The sequence below is a fragment of the Alosa sapidissima genome, chromosome 2 (assembly GCF_018492685.1).
Source record: "Alosa sapidissima isolate fAloSap1 chromosome 2, fAloSap1.pri, whole genome shotgun sequence".
Taxonomy (NCBI): domain Eukaryota; kingdom Metazoa; phylum Chordata; class Actinopteri; order Clupeiformes; family Clupeidae; genus Alosa; species Alosa sapidissima.
Window position 1 is genome coordinate 12,735,114 of NC_055958.1, and position 22,101 is coordinate 12,757,214.

At 43.2% G+C, this 22,101-nt stretch overlaps 2 protein-coding genes across 8 annotated transcripts in view; one reads left to right on the top strand and one right to left on the bottom strand.

The window, feature by feature from the left end:
* Positions 1 to 12,615, bottom strand: part of LOC121695975 (myc box-dependent-interacting protein 1) — a 28,686-nt gene extending 16,071 nt beyond the window's left edge. For 6 of the 7 annotated variants that reach the window (XR_006026217.1, XM_042077268.1, XM_042077289.1 and 3 more), the window contains exons 1-12: positions 12,522 to 12,615; positions 12,292 to 12,416; positions 8,226 to 8,306; positions 6,691 to 6,745; positions 5,688 to 5,782; positions 4,334 to 4,429; positions 3,584 to 3,703; positions 2,518 to 2,610; positions 1,810 to 1,895; positions 1,448 to 1,523; positions 466 to 518; positions 201 to 248 (exon numbers count right to left, since the gene is read on the bottom strand). Coding sequence is in view for 6 of the 7 variants with exons in the window: in XM_042077268.1 (XP_041933202.1) it covers positions 201 to 248; positions 466 to 518; positions 1,448 to 1,523; positions 1,810 to 1,895; positions 2,518 to 2,610; positions 3,584 to 3,703; positions 4,334 to 4,429; positions 5,688 to 5,782; positions 6,691 to 6,745; positions 8,226 to 8,306; positions 12,292 to 12,375 (887 nt within the window). In the remaining variant the exon portion in view is untranslated. The remainder of the gene's footprint in view (positions 1 to 200; positions 249 to 465; positions 519 to 1,447; positions 1,524 to 1,809; positions 1,896 to 2,517; positions 2,611 to 3,583; positions 3,704 to 4,333; positions 4,430 to 5,687; positions 5,783 to 6,690; positions 6,746 to 8,225; positions 8,307 to 12,291; positions 12,417 to 12,521) is intronic. The other variant, XM_042077260.1, reaches the window with a different exon arrangement.
* Positions 12,616 to 14,198: 1,583 nt separating this feature from the next.
* tmem198a (transmembrane protein 198a) overlaps positions 14,199 to 22,101 on the top strand; it is a 53,206-nt gene continuing 45,303 nt past the window's right edge. Inside the window, exon 1 of the mRNA XM_042077406.1 lies at positions 14,199 to 14,637. The gene's annotated coding sequence lies outside the window, so the exon portion shown is untranslated. The remainder of the gene's footprint in view (positions 14,638 to 22,101) is intronic.

Here is a 22,101-nt window from a genome sequence, read left to right on the forward strand (position 1 = left end):
TCTAAGGCTAATTCAGATAGGTGAGAAGCATTATACAGCTATTTCAGTTAGGGGAGCACTAGCATATCTAAGGCTAAATCAAGTAAGTGAGGAGCACTAGCATAGCTGACCCTGTGAGGAGCGATAGGCAGGTACAGTAGGTACAAGCGTGAGTCAGAGAGAGAGACACACAGAGTGCTGTTGCCCTTCAGGGCAGTTACCTCCTGGTACTTGCCGGCGTCGTCCTTGCCCCGCGGCCACCTGTTTTTCTGTGGGAGCGGTGTGCTTGTTATTCATGTGTGAATCAGAATGAAGGTTATCACTCTTTCTCTCACACACACACACTTTCTCTCTCTCTCTCTCTCACACGCACACACACACACACACACACACACATACAAACACAAAAGCTAGCATATTCACATTCTATTCTCACAAATGTACACAAATATAATCAATGAATAGGAAAAACAAATTGCAACATACCTGGTCTCCTGGTTTTCAACCTTTATCAGGTTATCATACAAACTTTGGTTCAGCTAGAGAGAGAGAAAAAGAGAGAAAGAGAGAGAAACACAGAGAAAAGGAATCATTCATTTTAGCCTGAAGTATAAAATCACTGGCCCTTGGCCAGTGTCAGCTTTTTCTCCCACCACAGGTTATTATTTTCACAGCTGACTGAGCTCAAGTGGCTAACACCTCAGTTATAGGTGAGAGAAAGCAGAAAGGCTGGGCCTGTCTCGATTGGCTTGCGCTCGGGGAGAGAGATTTAGAATCCGGGAAGCAGCTGACTCTGCAACTAGATCAGATTTGTGCCATAACCAGGCCAGATCTGGACCGTAACTGGGCAGTAACCGGGTCGTAACTGGGCTGTGCCTGGACCGTAACAGGGCAGTAACCGGGTCGTAACTGGGCTGTAACAACTGTGGTGTAACTGGACTGTAAGTGGAGTGTAACTGGATGATTAAATCTGACTGTCACTAAAGTTTGGGTTCCACCCCACAATTTAGCCCATAAGCATTGGCTGAATACGTTCTGGATGATTAAATCTGACTGTCACTAAAGTTTGGGTTCCACCTCACAACTTAGCCCATAAGCATTGGCTGAATACGTTCTTAGAAATTCTTTTTCTTGAACTTTCTTCTGCCAAGATTAACTGCGCTGCCCGTCGGGCAATACAAACATTGAGCAATGGAATTGCCAGAGTTCAGGACATTTTACTGGAGAGAAACTAAGTGGACTGTTCTATAATACTGACTGTGCTTCATTAATAGTTGTGTTGTATCCCATGTGGTAGGGGTAGGAGGGGGGAAGGGGGGGGGGGGGGTGGTATGTATGGATATGTGAATCTGTATTGTGACGCCTTTCATATATGTTGTAATCCACCAAATATAATACGATTTGTTAGTGTAAATTACAGTAATACTGTAATTTCTCTTGATGAAACTGAATCTAGTGGTGTCCTCACCTTGCCCATCTCCCTGTGGAACTTCTCCTCCAGCCCAGCCACACTCTGGAAGGTGTTCACATAGAACCCAACACGACTGAGGAGGGGAGAGGAGAAGAGAAAGGAGGAGAGAGAGAGAGGAGAGGAGAGGAGAGGAGAGGATAAAAGAGAAGAGAAAAGCCACACACAAAAAAAGAAATCCAATAATAAAAAAATGGAAAGAAATTTCCCAGGTACAGTAGGCTTTACCAAAAGCACACCAGGACATATTTGCCTCCATGGCTGTAACAATGGCTGTGCTCAACTCAGCTGTGGAGAGGATCTTAAGTAGGTGTAAAGGTTCTATGCTGATGATGAACTGACCTAGGAACAGAGATACTCACCTGTTCCAGAGGGAAGGCAGCTCTTCTTGCAGGTCCACGTTGATCTCGTCAAATACCTTCTGGGTCCTCTCCAACTCCTCCTCAGCCTTAAACAACAGACACAACAGACACCACTCCATCAACAGACACAACAGACACCACTCCATCAACAGACACAACAACACCACTACATCAACAGACACAACAACACCACTCCATCAACAGACACAACAACACCACTACATCAAAGTGATTACAACAACACCACTCCATCAACAGACACAAGAACACCACTCCATCAACAGACATAACACCACTACATCAAAGTGATTACAACAAGGGACACCGCCAGCTCAGGGACTGATGACCACGTGGACAAAACTGACCCTGATAATCCCATTAAACCTCAAAGTAAGAGCAATAGCTTCAGTAATAGAACTGGATACACAACTAGACCTGTGTGTCTGAGTCTGTGTGTGAGGTGTGTGATGTCTCTCTCTCCTCTTCCCTTGTGTGACTATCTGGTTGTATATATATATATATATATATAGCTTTAGTATTAGAACTGGATAAACAACTAAATCTGTATGCCAGAAACTGTGCATGTGTGATTCTCTCTCTCTCTCTCTCTGTCTGTCTTTTTTCTCTCTCTCTGTGAGCATATCTGTATCTCTCTCTCTCTCTCTCTCTCTTCTGTGTGTGTGTGTGTGTTCATTTGAAGCAGGTTACCTGACTCCTGGACAGGTTTGTCTGGGCGACGTTATGTGCAGACAGGATGCCCTGGGCCCACTGAGGGGCAGCCCTCTCCAGCAGCGACACTGGCTACACACACACACCAGCAGAAAACAGAGCTTAGCAGAACAATGACAACAGCGTGTGTGTGTGTGTGTGTGTGTGTGTGTGTGTGTGTGTGTGTGTGTGTGTGTGTGTGTGTGTGCGTGTATGTGTGTGTGTGTGTGCGTGTGCGTGTACGTGTACGTGTGTGTGTGTGTGTGTACGTGTACGTGTCTGTGTGTGCGTGTGTGTGTGCATGTGTGTGTGTGTGTGTACTGTGTGTGTGTGCGTGCGTGTTATTTTGGGTTCCAGCTTGGACACTAGCTGGAGTCACCTGCGGAAAAACAAAGATATCAGCCACAATTCCGACTGATTTCTTTTCAGGAATGCAAAAACAAGAACATGTAAAATAGTTAGTGGATACTGCTCGTCAGTCTTCCAAAAAGGCAGTGACCTCTGAGGTCTAAGTGCCCCATACTACACTGCCCTGAAAGGGGACCAGACTTGTTTCAATCTCACGTTCTACTTTAACATAAGAACCTTGACAACAGAGAACCTTGACAACAGGCTCCACTTTGAGACAACCCTGGTGGATCCAGTTAAAGTTAATGGGCCTTTCAAGTGCTCTGTGAGATCAGGTTAGCCAGATGACACCTCGGCCTGCACTCCTGCCCCCTCGGGGACTAATAGCACTTGCCGCTGTGCCAGCTGGCACACATAGAGCCTCGTCCACACCACTAATCAGAGCTGTAACTAGAACGATATGAACTTCCACACTGACCAACGATAAAGAAAGTTTTCTTTATGTTCATGAATATAATCTCTAAAATTCAAAGGTGTCTTGATTGGCTGTCAGCATTTCTATTGCTCATAAAATTGCTCTGAAAGTGATCCCCATTGATATCATTCTGTCATTATAGTACACGGTGGGGACGTTGTCATTCTTACGATCTAGAATGATACTTTAACTGTGAAAGCTGTAGTGTGATAGTTATTGTGGGCAGTGTGAATGGGCCGTTACCTTGGTGATCTTGATGCCTCCACCGCCACCCTTCTTCTTTTCTCCTTTCTGCACGGAGGCGAAGGTGTGCCGGGCACTGTCGAAGTCCACCAGCTTCCTGTCACGCTTGGCGATGCGGGACTGAACAGAGCACAGTTGGGGAAGGGGAAAGGGGGGAGAGTCAAAATCAAGCTGCAAAATTCTATACACAGTTCTAAAACCTGCAGTACCTCAGACATCCATCAGGGGCAGGCAACAATAGTGAGTCAATTTGAATAGACCCCCATACTAAAATGTCCAACTTCACAGCTAGAATGGATATACATACAGTCATGGTTTTGAGCCTTAAAAGGCATTTACATTTTCATGACAACTGTGCGGTGGGTGAATTCTTTTGTATCAAACCTATTTAAATAGTAGCTTTGATTTAAATTACATTGATTATGAATGAGTGAAAATATGTTTGAACAGATAGAAATGAAAATAGAGATGGCTGATCAATTGTGTCACTTCCGACTGTTATTGGTGTGTAATTACATATTCTTTGGCTATATCAATTCGATTTTTTTTAAAAGTTAGCGAGAAATAAACACTGTACTATGCAATTACATCATTATTATAACTAACAGTAATGTCTAATGTGATAGTAATAATAATAATAATAACTTAATTCTAAAATGACTAAAAATCTGTTCATCCTAGTGTAAGCCATAACCTCAAGCCCTGCTTCTCAGTGGACCAACAAAGAGAGGAGGATATCAATATCTATACCTTAATATCTGGGAACTGGCCCAGATAGGTATCCATGGAGATCAGGGCGTGGTCCACCAGCTTCTGATGGAAATCTGTCCATAGGAGATCTGAATCCTGCAAGGAGAAAAGAGGGGGTGAACTATTGTTGTATACATACTGTATAGGGAATGTGTGTGAGTTGGCATATCTGTGCCAATTTGGTCTGGTACCATGGTGTCTTTGAAAATGTTCAGGAAATTACTGTGTGCTTGAAGTGCTGCATTATTTAGGTAAATAACAAAATGTCAGTAACGTTCTCTCGTGCCAGGTCAGAGTAAGAATAAAACATATTAGCACTTCCATTCAAATCAATTGAAATGTTAATGTTTGCGAAACCCACCTTCAATAAAAAACACGACCAAAACAAGACATCTGTAACACTACCATAAAACTACAGCAACTGGGTAAGTATCTGCTCCTACCACGGCTACAACTACAATCACTTCTGTCAAACAAACTACTGTATGCAAACTACACACTATGTTGTGCTCCACAAACAAGTATACCAGAGGAAGCTCTGTCTCTAAATCTTTACACTAAACAGCATTAGTTAATAAACAAACCATAAGTATAAGACTAACGAGTTAAGTGTTGAAATTCATGTTTTGTCTTCACAAATAATGATGTGTATTTGTGACCGCTTCAATTATGACCTGCAGCATCAACATGTAGTGATGTAATTTACTTAATTTATGTAATGTATCTACTCCTGTTAATTACAGAACATAAATTAACCATACTGTATGCGATGCTACTGACATTAGGTCTAGAATAGGGGTGTCAGACTCAAATGGGTCAGATTTGTTGGAATGAGATTTGTTGGGGTGTATGAAACCTGCTGGCAGGTTCGATCTGGCACCAGACGCCCTAATCATATCAGTCCTGGAATGATTTCAGATAGCACTTGTGCCTCTAGTATCTTCAATTCCACTATGCCAGCTAGGCTACTGTATCTACACTACACTCTAATTTTACCTCTGCCAAACCCAGCTCGCTTAACACTCATCTTCCACTGGGGAGTCACTTTGGGATAAAGTCACACATCACACACATATTGTCAGGCCAGCATGTGAACACTCGGAGATGTGAACATAAAAGTTCTTGATGGACTTTTTCCTGAAGCGTTGCATGGGAAGGTGAAACAAAATGTACCAAAAATGTAAAAAGAATTCTACACTAAATAAAATAACAACATCATTTACCTAACATCGCAAGTTGCTAACTTGCATATAAACACAAACACACACACACACTTTCACACACAAACACACATACACACACACACACACACACACACACACACACACCACACGACGTTCCAATTGATGCTGACCTCTACAATGGAGTCCACGTCGTCCTTGTCGTACCAGTTGTCATCGTACATGTCTGCCAAACACTCCTGCAGGCGTTTGGAGGACTCGTGCATGGCTGCAGACAAACACACTCAGTTATGTACATTCATTCACTTATTGGAGGCTTTTATCCAGAATAACTGTAATACTCTAGTGCAGATATACTGTACACACACACTGTAGGGAGAACAGGTGCTCTATGCGATGTTAGGCGGTTTCTAAGCTAAAACATTTTTTGTCACATACAGCAAACATTGTCTCACCATCCACTAGCTGCCTGTGCCCTGAATACACTGTAAAAAAAAAACGCCTCTGTGAACAGCCCAGGCTCCAAAAATGGCAACAAAAAAACTTGGTCCAGCCTGGACCGTAAAAACACTGTTCCAGCCAATCACGACGAGATGCGCGTTTAGGAGAGTGTCAATTGCACGGGAGGGAGTAGCGAGCTAACTCTCTGTTTTGTTTGAACGCCAACAGAAGTGGTATTACCCAACATCGCTTAGAGCACCTTTCATTTAACGGAGGCTTTTATCCAGAATAACTCTAATACTGCAGTACAGATACACACAGCTCAATCTGTTTCTACATTTTCACTACCTCTTGCCGTCTTTCCGAGAACTGATAAAGTTTTATTTCACATACACTCTCTCTCCGTCTTCCTCACACAAACACACATACTGTATGCACACACACAACAAACATAACTGCTGGGGCTGTAACTAACCATTTTCATTATTGATTACTCTGTCAATTATTCTCTTAATGAACATGTGTTTAGTTTACTGTCAAAGAAGTGTAAATAAGTGAAAATAAGTTTAAAAAGCTGAAGAGAATCAGAGAATTTTGGGCATTTTCCTAAAAAAGTATTTATTTAACCTACTACACACAGTCACACTAACACACACACACACACACACACACACACACACACACACACTCACTCACGTGCGCACACACTTTCTCTTTCACACAGTGTGTTCCTACCTTTCACTGCTGCAAGGTAGGCTCTCAAGTCTCTCTGCAGCTTGGTCCCCTCGGCCTGGCAGATACAAACACAGAGTCAGCATGAGAGGAGGAATTTACGAGAGACGGGACACGAGATCACCAACATCAGCTGTGGAGTCAGCTATCTGTCTGAGGGTTATGTGGGGTAGGAGGGTAAGAGAAGGTAAGAGAGAGGGCAGTACATGAGAGGAACCAGTACATAACAGATCCAGTGTAGACTTGTTATAGAATTAGCTATGTGTTCCAGTGGTATGTGGTTAAGGAGTTGGGCTAGTATGCAGTTGCTGGAAAATGGAAAAATGGAAGGTTTCCACCTCCCGGCTTCCACCATTGTGCCCTTGAAGCAAGCCACTTAACCCCAAGTAGCTCCAATGACAATGTAATGTAATCCCTTTTAATATAATTGACAAATGTAACTCACTTTGATTAAAAGTGTCTGCTAAAAATTGACAAATGTATTCATTCCGATGTGTCCTCATAAGGTGTTCTGTCTCCAGGACAACCAGTTTAGACACGCTACAGTCATTTGATTGATTGAAACGGAAGGGCGCTCGCATGAAAGTGTCAAAGCATAGGCTACTTGTCATGTTATGGCAGAAACAGGGGAGGCAAGCAGGTTTTCAGGGCTATCTGCCAGTACATACCCCAGGAAAGGGTAAAACTTCAGATTAGAATTGCCTTTGCCCTTCAGCATGCATATATTTCCCCCTTTTGTGCTTTGTAAAACAGCTATGGCAACAAAAAAGAAAAGAGACATCCAAAGCTTTTTCACCATGCATGGAGGCAGCATCTTCCTCTGGGCTGTATCTGCCATGCATTAGGCCCTGGCTACACAAAGTCCGCAAAGTGAAGCAGTCCATTCACAGAGCGTAAAAAATAGTTTTAGAAGACTGGTCTACATTTTTTTTAAAAACATAAGTGCCTCTATCACGTCTGGTGTAGCCAGTTCAGTTGATTACAGTGGAAGCCAATTGTTGCAGCAGACGCTTGGTGTAGCTCCTGTAAATAGGCAAAATAACCAGCCATTCAAACTAGCAACTAGCAGGAAAATGCAGTAAAGAGAAATAAGGTAATAGAAAGTACTGGCCTACTGAATATAAAAATGTGGAAAATGAATGTTGGGTGCCAAAAATGTATTATTATTTATTTTGCTCCACTTTGTCACAGTATAAATACAAATGCAACTTTTTTTTGTGTGTGTGTGTGTGTGTGGGGGGGGGGGGGGGGTCCTACCAAACCTACGCCCTTGCTCATGTACAGTAATGCTGCACAGTCAGCTGTGTGTCCCAGGTGTGTGGTGTGGAGTAGGGTCCCTGGTGTGTGGTGTGGGGTAGGGTCCCAGGTGTGTGGTGTGGGGTAGGGTCCCAGGTGTGTGGTGTGGAGTAGGTTCCCAGGTGTGTGGTGTGGAGCAGGGTCCCAGGTGTGTGGCTCCCAGGTGTGTGGTGCAGGATAGGGTCCCAGGTGTGTGGTGCAGGACAGGGTGAAGAGTGAGTGCTAGTTTTCCAGTTCCTCACCAGCTGTTTGTTGAAGTTGATGACACCTTCCTCAAACGCCACATCCTTTGTCTCATCTGCTTTTCCCAGCTTCTGCAGCACCTGGACACACACACTCACATTTTTGAGAATATGCTTGGAGAAAATAATGATTTAAAACATAACACAGGTGTGGGAAAGATCTTCACTCCAAATGTGAAGGACTGACAAAAAGTTTGTGTTTGAGAGAGAGAGAGAGAGAGAGAGAGAGCACTATTGCTGAAGTTATTATTGTCCTTTTAGTAGCATTACCATTTATCCTTTTATTTGATTTATTCCTTTCATTATTTAATTTTATTTTTATACCAATTTGAATGTAAAGTTGATTATTAACATGTTATATACCTTTGGAAATTACTTTATTCATTCATGCCAATAAAGCATCATTTGATTTGACTTGATTTGATTTGAGAGAGAGAGAGAGAGAGAGAGAGAGAGAGAGAGAGACATACAGACAGACAGACCGAGAGAGAGAGACAGAGATGTGTGATGTTTAAAGCCCCTTTATCGAACCATTGCATGAGTCTAGGTCTTCTAAAGCACTCATCCAAGTAGCCCCATACCAGGAACATATCACCAAGTAAACAAGCCACCATTATTATCCATTATTATCAATTGATCACAGGCCTTTGTGTATGTACTATTTTTATCAAAACAAACTCTATCAGTGACTTGGAAAAAGGCACCTTCCAGTCTGATTCTTAATTCAACTCCATTAAAAATATTCACCCAATTCACCATTTGTCCACCCCTCTTCCTTCAATCTAATGCTATATAAGATACAATGTTTTACACAATTGAAGAGTTCAGTCAAGTTCCGCATTATTTACAAAATTCTGCTTCTCACCTACAAGTCCACATCTCTGAGGACCTCTCTTGGACCCTCAACACCTCTACCCTGATCAAAAAGGCTCACCAGCGTCTCTTCTTTCTGAGAAGACTAAAGAAGGTCCATCTGTCTCCTCAGATCCTGGTGAACTTCTACCACTGCACCCCGAGAGCATCCTCACCAACTGTGTCACAGTTTGGTATGGCAACCGCTCTGCCAATGACCGGAAAGCACTGCAGAGGGTGGTGAAAACTGCCCAACGCATCACCGGTTCCTCACTCCCCTCCATCGAGGCCATCCAGGGCAAGCGATGCTTGCGTAAGACGCGCATCATCAAAGACTGTTCTCACCCCAACCACAGACTGTTCACCCCACTCCCCTCCGGGAGGCGTTACAGGTCTCTCCGCATCCGAACCAGCAGGTTTAGAGGAAGCTTCTTTCCTGTGGCTGTCACCCTACTAAACTCTAGCTCTGCATCCCGGTGACATCCAAAGAACTAAGCCCCCATCACCGCCCCCGCCTGATGCCTCCTTGCCTGTGCCTGTTGAGGTGTCCACGACCATGGCAGCCTTGACAGGGACAACAAGGAGGCGGACATCCCCCAGCCTCCCCCCACAACTGCACTACCCTATCCCATCCATAGTGTCTATTTATTTACAAATGTACATAATGTAATTACACTTATACATACCCATATTCTTCTGCTCTTCATCCTGCACATACACTTATTCTTAATACTATTATAATGTTACTGTTTCTGTAGTACAATGGTACTGTTACCACACTGCACATAGCTGTACATATCTGTTTATAAGGTTCATAATAAATATCCATATTTATTTAGTGTTTCTGTAATATATTCTGTTAATACACTGCATATATCTATATTGTTATTAGTACTACTATAATAGTACTGCCACTACATTGCACATATCTGTACATGTTGTTTATTGTTCATATTACATAGCCATATTTATTCTGCTCTTATAAGGTTACTGCTAATACACTGCACATACTTACGTATATTTAATTTATACTACTCTAAACCACCTTCTGAAAACAACTGTATACTACTGTCTACACTGCACTATATCTTTTGTCCTGTCTATGCACCACCTTCTTTCTATATCACATTGCACTTTTTCTGCTTTTTTGCACTTCTGGTTAGACACAAACTGCATTTCGTTGTCTCTGTACTTGTACTCTGCACAAGACAATAAAGTTGAATCTAATCTAATCTAAAACAAGTCCCTCCATGCTCTGGCCCCTGAATACCCTTCTGACCTACTCCACCCCTACAGCCCTCTGCAGATCCGGTCCTCCAACAAGGACCAGCTGGCTACAACCCCCACCAAACATAAGACCTTTGGGGACAGGGCCTTTTGTGTGTCCACCCCAACTCTTTGGAACCAGCTTCCCCCTCACATCCGCTGTGCCTTTTCTGTGGGCCTGTTCAAAAAACACTTCAAAGCACACCTTTTCACTGAGGCCTTCGGCCTCTAATTATTCTCATCATCCCATCCAACGCTCCTGCGCACACACACACACACACACACAAACACACACACACACTTACTACCACCCCCTTCTTGTAAAGCAACCTTGAAATTCTAGAAAGGTGCTATATAAAACTCATTACTATTATTATTATTACATGCAAAAGCCATTACATGAACCGACAAAAACCGACATAACAATGGTGAGTGAATGCTCTTTATATATAGTATACGTTATTCAAATAATTTCGCTTCAAAACTGGCTAAAAAACACTCTCTGTCTGGTCTGAAATATTGATTTGTAGGCAAAAACGTTTAGGAGCCTGATGAAAAAAAGCTACTTTGAAAGAAAAGTGGTCTGAGGGATTTGGAGGGTTTTGCATCTGAACTCTTCCATTATAATTCATGATGTCTTGACAAATGTCTTGTGCAGGTTTGACCTCATGGTGTTATTTTTAAGTTGATAATTTGTGTTGTTTTTCAATATTACAGTAACGTGTGAGCCAGCAATAGGTCTTGTTATAATAATAAAATAATAATAATAAGTTTATTTTATATTGCGTCTTTCTCAAACCCAAGGTCGCTTTACATAGTAGGAAAACAACCTACATTACATTCTATGTAATTCCTGTTATGTCTGTGCATATAAGGTATTACATTGCCATGTGAGAGGAGGCTGCTCATATGATGATCTCCTGGTTAGAGTGTTATCACAGATCTCAGATTGAAATACCTAATTTGATAACAAAATCTCCAGGCCGTTGGCTGTTAAATCCATACGAGCTACAAAGAATGGTTACGTTAATCTAACTTCCTGATCTAAAAATCTCTCTCCCCTCTCTCATTTCCTCCTAGTAGACTGTCCTGCCATAGTATCATCACCAGAAAAAACAATACATTTTGAATGTGGAATTTAATTGAGTTTGCTTTACTAACTTTTTATTTCACCTAACAATTTCATCACATAGCCTATTCACTTGCAACAACAAATATAGTGTTAAATTGATGTGATATTCTGTTGGAATTGCTTGGAAATTAAAACAAATTGATGTGATGTAAATTAAAAAAAATAATGCAAAGTGTTGCCATGAGCATTTATGTTAAGATCTCTTTATTACAGAGCATGTTTGGCTTATTAGCTCAGGGCATTGCCTCTAAATGTCCCCAGATGTGGACGCAATATTGGTAAGTACAGCAACGATTCGATTTACGAACCAAACGTGTTTGTTTTATATCCTACAATACTCTACTCTCATGTGTTTTCAAATAGGCCTGGCTTTATGCCCCTGCGTGTCACTGACTCCGGAAGGCTATCGCCCCCTCTGTTCAATTGAGGGTTCTCAGGATTCATGGGGCTATTCCAGGCCTATTCCAAACAAATGGCTACAAATGCTTATAAATATTTTTATTGTGTGTTTTGGTGCAACTGTTTTTCTAACTACACCACTGCCATAATACTCACAAACGGCAATATGATGGTAGAGGATTTTAAAAGACGTAATCATATAGAGAGGCTTCGAGAAACAGACGATGCAGTCGTGACAGGTTTACACGAGAACCGACGGATCGCTTACGAGCATCCATCATGATCACACACAGCATCAAGAATAAATAAAGTCGCTTTAACCCCAGTGACACAAGGAATATGTTTTGTTAGTAGTTAGTAGTTAGTATAGTTGTTTTTACCCTGAAGAAATACAGCCTTAGTGTACTATTCTCTTACCTTTTCCTGTGCTCGCGTTAATTTTTTCTGCACATTACTGGCGACTTTCCCCGCAGTGAGTCCTTTGCCCAATTTGTCTTCCATTTTGTCTTCCTTATTCTCGCCGTTCACAGAGCAACGCACATCTATAAAGGAGGAAGAAAAATATGTCACTGTAGTCAGTCGTAATTTTGACGCATTTGAGTTAAGACCGTGTATTTTTCGAGGGATCTGAAATGACACAGGCGTACCTGCTCAAGGGGGATGCAGAACTCGCCCTCCTCCAGCGGCACAGATGCGCGATGACAGCCCGAAGCCTCTTAAAGGCACAGCAGCACCGAAAATTAATCCGGCATCAGAGGCAGAATTGCGCATGACCTAACCAAACCGTGGGTCTATCCTACAGTTTACCATTCCATAGGCCGAATAAGAATAGTGGATCGGAGATCAGTGGTCTATTCCCTACTACCAGACTGTTATGATGCTTTGCAGTATCCTCCGACCTATAGAATTGTCTCATCCAATGATCTGCATTCCAGATTCTCTTAAAAAGACCAACTAACAAATAAGATGGCAGCAATACTTGATTATTTTTCAGATTGAGATGTACTGCTATGATATGACCACTAGGGGGAAATGTCGTCCTATTTGGACTAAATAATATGTAGCAGGAGACACATTGTACACCATGTTCTGTTTCACTGAGAATTGCATTCATGGGAATAAACTAAACTGTAGGCCTACTAAAACAGCCATAGCCAGAGCCTATATACACAGCCCAACATTTGTATCATAAAAAGTTATATTTGAAAAGCAGTGTGTGTGTGTGTGTGTGTGTGTGTGCGTGTGTATGTGTGTGTGAGATAGAGAGCGGGAGAGAGGGAGTGTGTGTGTGTGTGAGAGAGAGAGAGAGAGAGAGGAAGAGAGAGATGTTGTATGGACAGTGTGCATGCCCTCTCTCTACATAGGATTTACTGGTGACATATCATCCATCCCCATCTAAATAGACGCTAGGAGTAGCTCACAGAGCTGGCATACAAACAAAAACCCGATCTTCAGTCATTCCCATGTCATAAACATTACATGTATTATTTCAAACACTTCTTTGGAGCCTTTTGAAAACCTTTTAGAAATTAGCCTTTCAAGTCAGCTCCTTCTGGTCAGACAAGGTTATTTCTGGAATGTGTAGCCTAAGGACAAGGGATATTAAATGGTGTTGTCTTTGAACCTCAAGTTTAGCACGAAAATCTCTCATTGAAAAAATGTCTAAATGTCTAACGTGAGAAGTTATGTTCATGAGCACAAGCATTCTGAATAAAACCTGTAGGGTACAAGCCGACTCAGGAACACACTATTGTAAGAATATAAGTTATAGATTTATACAAATAATAAATAATAAAGCACTCGGCATAAGGTACCCCCCCCCCCCTCTTTCTTCTTCCGTGGGGAGGGGGTCTGTTCATTTTGATCACCTGAACATGCTCTGTGTTCTTTTTTATCGTCCGGTCTGTTCATTCTAATCTAAACACATGTTGCTGATGTTGTTTCTCTACATGCGTAGTTTCAGCACTAGACAGCGCCAGCCGCCGGAGACCAAGTATGTGTGGAAAAGTGAGCTGAGTAGTCATAACTGCTCGGAGCCTCTTTGGACCCATCCTGCTTTGGCCAGGTATGACCCGGGTAATAGCCTGATGACTTAAGTCACCTGGGGTCGCAGAACTCTCAACAACATGGGCCTTATTCACAGTTTTATACAACAACTAAAATATGATTATGATTGTATCTTGTGATTGCCGTTTGGAGTATTGTCTTTTGTTTAGGTGCCCAAGCGATGATCACAGCATGACTGCTAATCGACTTGAACATCATCCTCCTCCTCCACCTCCTCCTCCTCGCTACAACCAATGCATTTGGCGTTCTAGCGTCGCCCCATTCTCTCCGGAAATGGTTTGGTCCAAGGCAAGCGCTGAAGCTCACAATAGCGTCTTATGGGCACCATGGACAACATAGCTCATAAACAAGAAATGGCGTGTGATGTTCAACTGTATTAAACGTGGGAACTGATCAAAACAAAAGGGAAACCCCGACTGATTGTTAAAATCGATTGTTATTCTTTTGATAGACTGTAATTTCGCGTGGTTCTCTGCTGGTTAAGTGAAGGGAACAACAAGTGACGCTTCAGTACGACAGATGGATCGTTGCTCCTCAATGGTTGGGCATTCGACGAGGACCATGAATGAGTTCTGGTGAATTGTTGAACTAGGGGTATTGGACCGAGCCCCACAAGATGCTTATTCTATTAACAGCCACCTTACACGCGGAGCTATTGATTTGTGGAAAGTGACTCTTGAAGGCGCTTGACACAGGGTGAGTGGAGCTTACTACAAATAGGTAGAACGTTTGAGATATTGGTAAAAATGATTTACCCAGTTCAAATAATATGTGTATGTAAACCTTAAAACTGAAAAAGATTCTCGGCTCGCGACAAACTGCTAATTTTTTAACACTCTGTTCGCATATTCACGGCATGCTTAGATACCGAGTGGTTAATTCACAAAGGTATGTATAAACATACAGTAGATGCCCATATCCTACTTCTGTCCAGTTAATGCAAATATCAATTACCATACCTCTACCCAACCATTCTGTACTACAGTTAAAACATTTTGAGCTGTGGAGTGATGTATACTTTTAGCGAATTGACAAAAGAGAGAGCCCAGATTACGGATTGAACTACGCTCTATAGTCTATTGTTCCCGAGCGGTGTTATTCTTTTGTTCATTGCAATGTGCAGAGGTCTCTGGTCTCCCATTGGCTACGCGGGTGAGAGCATTAAAAGCCTTGGTCCCTCGCCTTGTTTATGATTATGATAACCCAACCAGTAAGGCATCTCCGATATAATGAATTTGATTAGGGCTTATTTTTTTGTCCCTCACAGTGAAAACTGATGTGTAAACAAGCGCTTGATTTTGGGTTGAAGTTAAGGTTGAGAGAGAGAAAGAGAGAGAGAGAGAGAGAGAGAGAGAGAGAGAGAGAGATAGATAGAGAGAGATAGAGAGAGATGGGCTCATGATGTCGTCACGTGTGTTTATTAAAACGCGTCGTACTATTGTTACAGCTCTGCTGGGTTCTTGGTTCGTGAGACGTTATGGATGGGCGGTGGGAGTGTGCCACATATTTTCACCAGTGTTCATTTTTTAGGTGTTCTTGCCAATTTTCATGTAGGCTTTCGCATGAACAGCAGTTTTTGGAAGATTTTGTTTTTGACTACTGTGTGTGTGTGTGTGTGTGTGTGTGTGTGTGTGTGTGTGTGCCTGTGTCTGTGTGTGTTTTTGTGTAAGAAAAGTTTATTTTTGTCATTGGGCTCTAGTGTTGAAAGTGCCATCTTCTGACCCTGAACCCAGACACGAGGGTGGCAACCTCCTTGGCACCTTGATGCCAAAAAGCACTGATTGGATGTTGAGGTGTGGCCTGTCTCTGAGAAGCTGCACTCCTGATTAGCTGATGGGGACACACCACATGTGGAACTTCATGGTGGCCCTTTGTTCTCAGCATGTGTCACCCATGGAGGAGCTTTTAACACTGAAAATGTAATGTTTCAGTGTAACAGAAACGGTTAATTAAAAGGATGAACGAGGGAAAATAATGAGGATTGATTTTATGTGTATGCCATTATCAAAACATTGTGTGTATGCCATTATCAAAACATTATGAGTATGCCATTATCAAAACATTGTGAGTATGCCATTATCAAAACATTGTGAGTATGTCATTATCAAAACATTCTGTACACTTGTTTTACAGTACAGAAATCAGAGGCTGAGAATTTATAGGGGAGAAAATGTCTATTGGTGTGGATTAGGTGTAGTGGCCTAATATTCCCCCCTGACTCCAAGTCTTTGAGGTGCGGCAAACTTCGTTAAATGATAATTGCCGTTGTGAACTATTTCTCTTCTCTGAATTGGACACACACACACACACACACACACACACACACAGCTTTACACCGTGGAACTTCACACAGTGTTCCATTTCCATTGGAACCATTTCGAAGAAGAGTCCTTGTGGTGCGTTGTCCTATCTATGAATGGTTACTTGTGCCTCCTGATGTGAAAGAAGTAGAACTGCAAAAACATTCTTCCATCAGTCTGGTTGCAGGACCTTTAAGCGTGACACTGAATATCAGAGACCAGTGAGACATCCGGTGAATATGCTTAGCCCACCCTCGATTTGATCCATATTTCCCCACCTAGGACTTGATGTTCTCATTTCCTTTACAACATGATGTACTAAAAGCTTCAAAGGTCCCTTGTGGATCTGTGCCGTGGAGGCAAACAGAGAGCAACAGATGACCTGAGCGCCCCTCTGAGGCTACAGTATTTATTTATTCTCTGCGTGCCTTAACGTTAACATAGATAGTTCTGCTCAAGGTCTGGTGTTTGATAGTGTAGGTGTGTGGGTTGGATGCAAGGTTTGTGATACTTGTCTGTGATCAGTGTGTGTGTGTGTGTGTGTGTGTGTGTGTGTGCGCGCGCGCGTGTGTGTGTGTGTGTGTTTGTGTGTGTGTGTGTGTGCGCGTGTTCACAGTGAGTGAGTCAGTTTAGTTTAAATAAAGACAGGTGAGCCTTCCGCTGATGAATTGACGTCATGATGATAGTTGAGTGTTGCAGAAGCAATCATAGACACACACACACACACACATGCACACACACACACACACACACACACACACATGCACACATGCTCGCACACACACATACACATACACTTTCTGTATGGAAAACCCTACTTAAGACTGGCTTTGTTTCCTCCAGTAGCATGTCCTTTTGAAAGCATTGTATAAATGACAACCTTAACACTAGTTATGAGAGGTGTGATTTAGGATGCATCATTTGGTCATGGCTCTCAAATGCTGTCACTAGCTAGTAGTGCATTCGCTCAGAGAACCATGATAGATGAACGAGGTCTGTGATCTCACTCTAGTTTAGTTAGATTAATGCAGCCATTTGGGATCTTTGATGGGAGTGCACAATGCCCAATCAAATGTTATTTTGCATCCAGTCAGGGCAGGACATATGTGTTTTGCCAGTTTTGGAGAGAATATGAAAAGCTGAAGGGTGTGTCTGTGTGCGTGCGTGCGTGTGTGTGTGTGCGTGCGTTCAAGTTCATTATTTAATCCTTTCAGTTGTCAAATCTCATGTCCCATCAACACACGCAGCAGCATAATGACATACTGGATTCCCCACTGTCTCCTCTAACAGCATGAGAATGGTAGACGAGAAGTAAACAAAATGGAGAAACAAAACAGAGTTCTTATGTCAACACACACACACACACACACACACACACACACACACACACACAGAGGGAGAGGGAGAGAGAGGGAGAGTAAAAATTGCATTTCGTTCCCCATATGCAAAGCCTTCTAGTCCCTGTTTCAACGTCAAGGAGCCATTTGTAGGTGATGTCGGCCACCGGTTGGAGCGGTGACCCTGATCACTGTGACAACGATGTTCAGGGTAACATCTGTATTGATTATGATGATGACGATGATGACCATGATGACCATGAACCTGAAGGTGATGTTGATAATGCATTTGAAGTGTATCAAAGAGATACTGCTACTGATGATGATGATAATGATGATGGTGGTGGTGGTATCCCAAGGACAATAATGGTGATTACGCAACAATGGTGATGATGATGATGATGACGAAGTTGACCATGAACCTGAAGGTGATGTTGATAATGTCTTTGAAGTGTATCAAAGAGATACTGCTACTGATGATGATGATGATGATGGTGGTGGTGGTATCCCAAGGACAAAACTGATGATTACGCAACAGTGGTGACGATGATGATGGTCCTGACAGTGACGAGAGGGTAATAGGGAGTCATATGAGGGTGCCAACCGCTGAGGCAACGTGTCACGAAGGTCCTGGGTTTGAAACGGCGCCATTGTGTTGTGTAATAAAAGGTTGTTATGCAACAGAGGGGAGACACAGAGAGCAGGAGAGAAAGAAGAAGAGAAAAAGTGAGGGAGAAATAGATGGAGGGAGAGAGAGAGAAAGAATGAAAGAAAGAGGCCCAGAAACAGCAGAGAAGCAGCACGTTCCCCTTCGGGCCCACTGTGTCTAATTGAGTTACACAGCTACAGACCAACACCGCTTTGTGTTGCTGAAAGAAAGAGAGAGAGAGAGAGATGGAGGACTGGAGGCGCTATTGAGTGGAGGGTGGGGGGCGGGAGAGAAGAGAGGAGTGAGATGAAAAAAGAGAGAGAGAGAAAGATGAAGTATGGGGCACTGAGGGCATGAAAGGAGACAAGAGAGGCAGATAAAGATGGAGAGAGAGAGAGAGAGAGAGAGAGAGAGAGATAGAGAGAGAAAAGAGCAGGAGTACTGAGAGGAGCGAGAAAAAGAAAAGTAGGAGGATCAGAGGGAGTTAGAAGAGATCAGAGAGGGAGAGAGAGAGAGGGGGGGGGGAAAGACGGAAAGAGAGAGAGAGACTCTAAAAAGTCAATTCTAACACCATTAATTCCCTAAGACACTGCTGTCTTACTGACCAGCAAATCTCTCCATTCAGAGGCTCTATACCCTCCCAAACCCAAACCAGATGGGGTACCACCCAGCACTGTGTGCACTGCTTGGGCCCCGTGAGCACCACAGCCTGGGTCAGGTTGCCGTCTCAGCAGAAAATACAACGGCAAAATAGAAAAATAAAAATAAATAATGAAGTGAATACATATCACAGTCTTGTTTGCAGACAGAAATGTCTGGTGATACTGGGCACTGAGTGGCAGCTGCGGTAGGTCAGTCTTTGATGTGTCATTTGAATGTTGAGCATGGAAATCTACATCGGTGCAGGCAGGCAGCGGGGCCTTGGAGAAAGCCATTAGGGTGGGAAATGTCAGGACCGTTTCATGTAGTAAAGAGCAGGCCGTCAATCTTAGTGGATGTGATGTAGGTTGTGTTTGTGTGTTTGTGTGTGTGTGTGTGTGTGTGTGTGTGTGTGTGTGTGTGTGTGAGTGTGTGTGGGTGGTTGGTAGCGTGTTAAAATGTCTTTCTTTGGACTTGTGTTCTTGGATGTGTATGTGTGCGTTTGTCTTTGTGTGTGTGCCCGAGTGTGTATGTGCATGTGTGAGACTTGACTCATCTGCGTGTAACACCCCCCTCGCAGTCACAGATGTCTGCGGCACATGGTGGTGCCGTGATGATGACGCAGGCACTGAGACTCAGTCTCTCAGTCACATTCTGCTTTTGAGATGGGCTAGAACATAACCATTTTTAGGGCAAGATCTGGACCAAGTTAGGACTGGATCTGGACCAAGTTAGGATTGGATCTGGACCCTGAAATGGGCCTGAAGTGACCGTGTCTTACGAGACATTGGGAGTGTCCTGGTAATGGGTGCAGTGAAAGGGGGTGGGGGTCTTCTGAGCCATTGACCACTTCACCCATTGCATTGGGACTACAAGCTACTTCCAACCCCATTGCACATTACAGACCCGAGCACTGTTATCACTTCTCTCCTGGTCCCATCCTGGACACCACAGCCTGTCTCCACAGTGGGCCTGGTGTTGCCTCATACTCCTGGACATGCTCTTTGCTGTATCTGGGCCACACCCTGGGACATGTCGGAATTGGTGACAGACATGTGTGGCACAACTGATGTAGCTTGATGAGGCAGACGTGGGTGCAGATCTGAAGGACGGAGACAGATGCAAACTTTGGGCCCGATCTGGCCCTGATCAGATGGCCGTCTTCTCAGGATTGGTGCCAGATCCTGGTGAGGTCTGCGTTGGAATCAGCCTTGTTTTGGCCCATTGGCTGTAACCTGAGGATATATGTTATTAACCTGACGATATATGTTATTCATATACCTAATGAACTTCAGTGACATCAGAGACGCTCTTGCCCCGCTCTTGAACCCACAACCTTTTGTTCAGGCTACTGCATACTAGCCACTACACTGCCCCATTACTTCTGTCGGAGTCCACTTGCTTACTATACTCCCTTCCGTCAGATAAAGGACCAAATCTAATGCTGGAGGCTTTGCCAAGTGGCCCCTCCACCACCCTCCACCCTCCACACACACACACACACACACACCCTCCATAGACACACACAGACACACCACACACACACACACACACACACACACACACACACACACACCCTCCACCCTCCGCCTCCGCAACTCAGTGTTTTATCATTAGCCTCACACTTCCACACAACACATGGCCCTTCTGTTCTGTTTCCCTGAATAAATCATATTTGAGTCTGTGCCACACACACACACACACACACACACACACACACACATACAGTACACATACACACGCATACAGAGTGTGTTTCACAAAGACTTCCTGGAAGTCCTTAAGTGGTTCTGAGCTTATGAAGCAGAGGCACTTATATTATTGCTGTTGGGAGAGGGAAGCAGAACTCCTGAAATGTGTCTTTAATGTGCAAGTGTGCCGCTAGACATCAAAACAACACTAGGACAACAGCAACACAGGAATCAATTACGAGCACGCTCATGGCTTTTAGAGTGATGTCGCCTCTGGTCTACAGTTACCGTCAGAATGATGCCACTCTATGATAGAAACACTGGTGATGTGCAATTTAATTTGGTCTTTCTTTTTTAACAGAGTATTTGGTTTGGCATCCGTGCTTGTTTTACCATGTGTTTTTTACATTTATTTGATCAAGAGCAGAATAGTTCTCGTCTAGCATAGACCAGAGTCCCTCCCAAGATTGTGTCTAGCTATATATCTAGCTATATATTGTAATACTTTATATTACTGTAACGTGTATTGTTTGACTGTATATAGTGTCTGGCTTGGCTGGGAAGCCCACTTGGGTTTGTGTTTCAGGCTAAAATATCAAAGTCTGCTGTACAGACTGTGGATATGCAGCTGAGATTTCATATCAATGGTATTTGTGACCAGAACACACACTGATATAGACTTCTGCTCTAAATAGGCTGAGGGTACGTTTGTTTTTCTTTCTGCAATATCTCAGGGGATTTGAGGATGATGCTTTTGGCATGGGTCTGTTTCCCATGTAATGAGCCCAGAGGGAGAGGTCATTCATTTGCACCCATCTCTGCTTCTCTGAATCACTGATTGCCCCAGTCTACCAGCAGAGCATATTAGTGTGTATTGTAACAGCTTAGCTTCAATTTTATTTCACAAAGTTTACTCAGTTCCAGCTGATGTATACTTGCACATCAGAATTTTTTCTAAGATCTATCTGCCATACAGCACTATCTACATGAAAAACACACATATAGAGACGCAGATGATGAACCAAATCATGTATGCATACAAACATACTGTAGAGTGCTCTCTTCTCTCTCTCTCTCTCTCTCTCTCTCTCTCTCTCTCTCTCACACACACACACACACACACACACACACACACACACACACACACACACACACACACACACACACACACAATCTTGGTGTGCCACAGTGTTGTTGAGTCTCCCTGGCTGTCCTTGGCTTCGACTCCCGGGCTAATCTGTAGAAAGCCTCTTTAGGTATCTGTCATCTTGACCGTGCGCTGACCAGGGATTTCTGAGGAGCGGGATCCGTTTTGTGGACCAGCTGCATCCAGCTGTGTCAACAGTCCTCCAAACATCCTCTCTGTCCCACTCAGCCCAGAGGATGGAACAATAACCCCAGCCCATTCAAAATACTACACATTATTAAATATGTTATGTCAGCATATGTTGCTACACTGCAAATATATAAAAGACTCAGCACTTGTTTACATGGCGGTGTATTGCATGCTAATGTGAGATGGAGGGGTTTTGTTTGCATAAGAT